General features: G+C 50.4%; 1 protein-coding gene across 1 annotated transcript; it reads right to left on the bottom strand.

Moving 5' to 3' along the window:
* Positions 1 to 2331: 2331 nt before the first annotated feature.
* Positions 2332 to 2910, bottom strand: LOC121754711. Its single transcript, XM_042150025.1, has one exon. The coding sequence runs from the start codon at positions 2908 to 2910 to the stop codon at positions 2332 to 2334; it is 579 nt and encodes a 192-aa protein (XP_042005959.1).
* Between the last annotated feature and the right edge of the window lie 569 nt (positions 2911 to 3479).

The raw sequence follows: 3479 nt of genomic DNA, 5'->3' as shown, positions 1-3479 counted from the left end.
TCCTCATCCCATGCATAATCATGCCAATAAGATGCAACGGCCTGAGATTGAGGAGGATCATTTCCCGGGACGCACAGACTCCGGATGGGGCTAGCCCCAAGCCATACATCATCCCAGAAGCTGATCTTCCCCTCACCCAAGGACCAACGAATATACTCATGCATGTATGACCAAATACGACGCGAACAACGCCAAGTAGGACTATCATGCGACCCACAAGGAAATGTATGCAAATGACAAGGAAGGATACTGTACTTCTGGGTCATGAACTTGGCCCAAAGAGAATCCCGAGCTAGCAGTCTCCACCACAGCTTGAACCCAAAAGCCACTGCCACTTCCCTGAAGCGGCGAATACCCAAGCCACCCTCATCAAATGGCAAGCAAATCTGTCTCCAAGAAATCCAGTGTAGCTTCCTCTTTTCTCCAACTGTACCCCAAAAATATCTAGCCAGAATCTGCTCCAACTCGTCCAGAAAGCCAAGCTGAGGGTTCATGACCTGTAAGATGTGAAGCGGGATGGCGGCGAGGGTGCTCTTAATCAAAGCAAGCCGACCCCCAAAAGCAAGGTGTCGATGGGACCAACTGTGGATTCTGTCCATGAGCTTCTGCCTGAGGGGAAAAAGATGATCTGCCTTCCTTGCTCCTCTGAAGATCGGGACCCCAAGGTATGTGAAAGGTATCACCCCTCTCTGAAAGCCTCCAACTTCCTCAACAATGCTAGCAAACTCCATGTGCTCAGTCGCCAAAAAGAAATGTGTCTTCCCATTATTCACCTTCTGCCCAGACACAACAATGTAGTGATCCAGGCATCCAACCAACCTTTCCACTGCCTCTCTATGTGCCCTCGAGAATATGATTATATCATCCGCGTAGGAGAGATGAGTGATAATGGGGGCCTTTTTCCGGCATCTGTATATCATCTCTCTATCCCCCTTGATCAGCCTATCCACACATCTTGAAAGGTAATCAGCCGCTAACACAAAGAGGGAGGGTGATAAGGGATCCCCTTGTCTTAGCCCCCTTGAGGACTGAAAGAAACCCGCCGGACCCCCGTTCACCAGGACCGAGAACCAGCATGAAGAGATGCATCTACTAATCATACTCACCCAGGCTGTTGAGAATCCCATCGTTTCTAAGACCTTGCGCAAAAATGACCACTGGACTCTATCATACGCCTTTGCCATATCCAGCTTGAGTGCCAGATTGGGCGATCTCCCTCTACTCGAAAGCTCCTTCCCCAGGTCATGTATCAACTCTTGGGCCAGAAGAGCATTGTCACTAAGCAGGCGGCCCTTGATGAACCCACTCTGATTCGGTGCAATGACAAGGGGAAGTAAAGGTGCAAGTCTCGAAGCAATGATCTTTGTGATGATCTTGTTCGTAACATTGCAGAGGCTGGTCGGTCTATAATCCCCCCCACGTGACCGGGTCAGGCTTCTTCGGAATGAGGACGATCATGGTTGCCGTGAAGCTTCGGGACATTAACGCCCCACTGAAGAAGTTTGCCACCGCTGCAATCACATCCCTCCCCACAGTGTCCCAGCAGTGCTGAAAAAACAACGCCGTCCGGCCCGGACACACTATCACCACTGATCCCAAAAACTGCATCCCTAACCTCATTCTCCTGCGGTGGCGCACACAGGACCTTCTGGTCAACTGAATTTGGAAGTGTATGGATGAGAGATAAGTCAGGCTCTGCAAGGTCCCCAACGTCCGATGTCAGAAGCTGCTGAAAGAAGGCTGCCGCTGACTCCCTGATCTCTGTCTCCTCTGTCAGTGCCTGCCCCCCAAACTCGACCGTGTGTATCCTCGACTTAACTCTCTTCTGTCTGACCCAGCCATGAAAGAATTTGGAGTTCCTTTCTCCATCAGCAGCCCATCTAATCGCCGCCTTTTGCCTCCAAAATTCTTCCTCCATCTTCACTGTGATGATGAGCTCTGCAGACACTCGACTGAATTCAGCTCTATATGCTGGTGTCGGGTCACTGTCATATAAAATCTGTGCCTCAAGCACTGCCTGCTCTGCATCCTTTAGGTTCTGGATGATGTCGCCAAAAACTTCTCTGTTCCAAACCTTTAGGAGCTTCCTGGTCCTGATGAGCTTGAGTTGGAGGTTCATCATGCCATTATAACCTGTCTATGCCTCCTATACTCTGGCAATCTCGCCCCTAAAAGTCTCATGTCTCACCCACATATTCTGAAATCTGAATGCCGGTCTTGTGGTCTGGACAGAGAATTGACATCGCACCAAAAGTGGCGCATGATCAGAGCTAAATCTCGGTAAGTGTGTCACTCTCGTCGTAGCAAACACCGATGTCCAATGCTCTCCAATCAGGATGCGGTCCAACCTCTCCCAAAGCCCCCCATGTGCCACGTGAAGATCGGTCCATCGAAACCTGGGTCAATCAGCTGGCACTCGGCAATAGCATCAGCAAAATCCATCATGTCTCTGTGCCTGTCCGTGTCACTCCCATGTCTCTCTTCATTGGTCAGGAACATGTTGAAATCTCCTCCCACAAGCCACGGCCATCCCTCCATAGCCAGCGAGATGTCTCCCAACTTCTCCCAAAGTGCCTGTCTCGTCTCTCTCGTGTGTCGCCCATATACTATGGTGATGTAGATCAGGAAAGGGAAGACTGCGGCAGAGATCTTAACGTGTAAGGCCTGTCTCGAATCATCAACCACTTCCACTGTCCAATCCTCATGGGCAAGAATCCAAATATGACCACTTTCATTGGATCCCGCAAATCGAAGGCCCTGAAAGTTCCTCCCTAAAGCTGGTGGTGTCCTCTGTGGTTCAATCACTATCGCAAACAAAATCTTGTGTTCTCGAATCAGATATCTCAGATGTCTCTTAGTGCGGGCATTCGCCACACCCTGAGCGTTCCACTCTAGGAACTGGCTCGTCATGGGGAACAAATCAGTTTTTGAGCGAGGTAGAAACCCTCGCTTTCTTCATCGTTGCTTCAATCACAGGTCGGCGATCCCCATCACTAGCGATCTCCATCGGTGAACTCCCATTTCTAGTAGCCCCAATCCGTAATCCTTTTGCCCTTCTAGCCTCGTGAATAATCTGAGCATCTGCGGTCCCGTCATGTAGAACCAAGGCCATGGACACCTTTGTCTCAAGCTCCTCATCCTCCAAAATATCAAACATTTTACTATGGACCCCTAGTCCCATGTGATTCTCACTACCCGGCAAACGGCTCCCTCTATCGTCGTCCGTCTCAAACTCCGAGCCCTCGGTATCTGTTCTGCAATTCCCCATCGTCGTCCGTCTCAAACTCCGAGCCCTCGGTATCTGACATGGCTCGACCCTCAACATCCTCTAACCGCCTCAACCTTCTTTTCTCTCTATATCTGGCTCTGCTTTCCGGACTTCTCTTCTTCCTCTGTTTCTTGCCCTGTCCGAAAGGTTGTTGGACAATCGTGCCCGAGTTCGGGACAAAAGGAGGCTCTCGAGTCTGAAGACTGCTACT

This window comes from Salvia splendens, chromosome 11, assembly GCF_004379255.2.
Source record: "Salvia splendens isolate huo1 chromosome 11, SspV2, whole genome shotgun sequence".
NCBI lineage: Eukaryota > Viridiplantae > Streptophyta > Magnoliopsida > Lamiales > Lamiaceae > Salvia > Salvia splendens.
Note: the sequence above shows the minus strand (reverse complement) of the source record. Positions and strands in the feature narration are given on the sequence as shown.

Excerpts from the sequence above, each read along its gene's own strand:
- LOC121754711 (XM_042150025.1), bottom strand. The coding sequence starts at position 2,910 with ATGACGAGCCAGTTCCTAGAGTGGAACGCTCAGGGTGTGGCGAATGCC.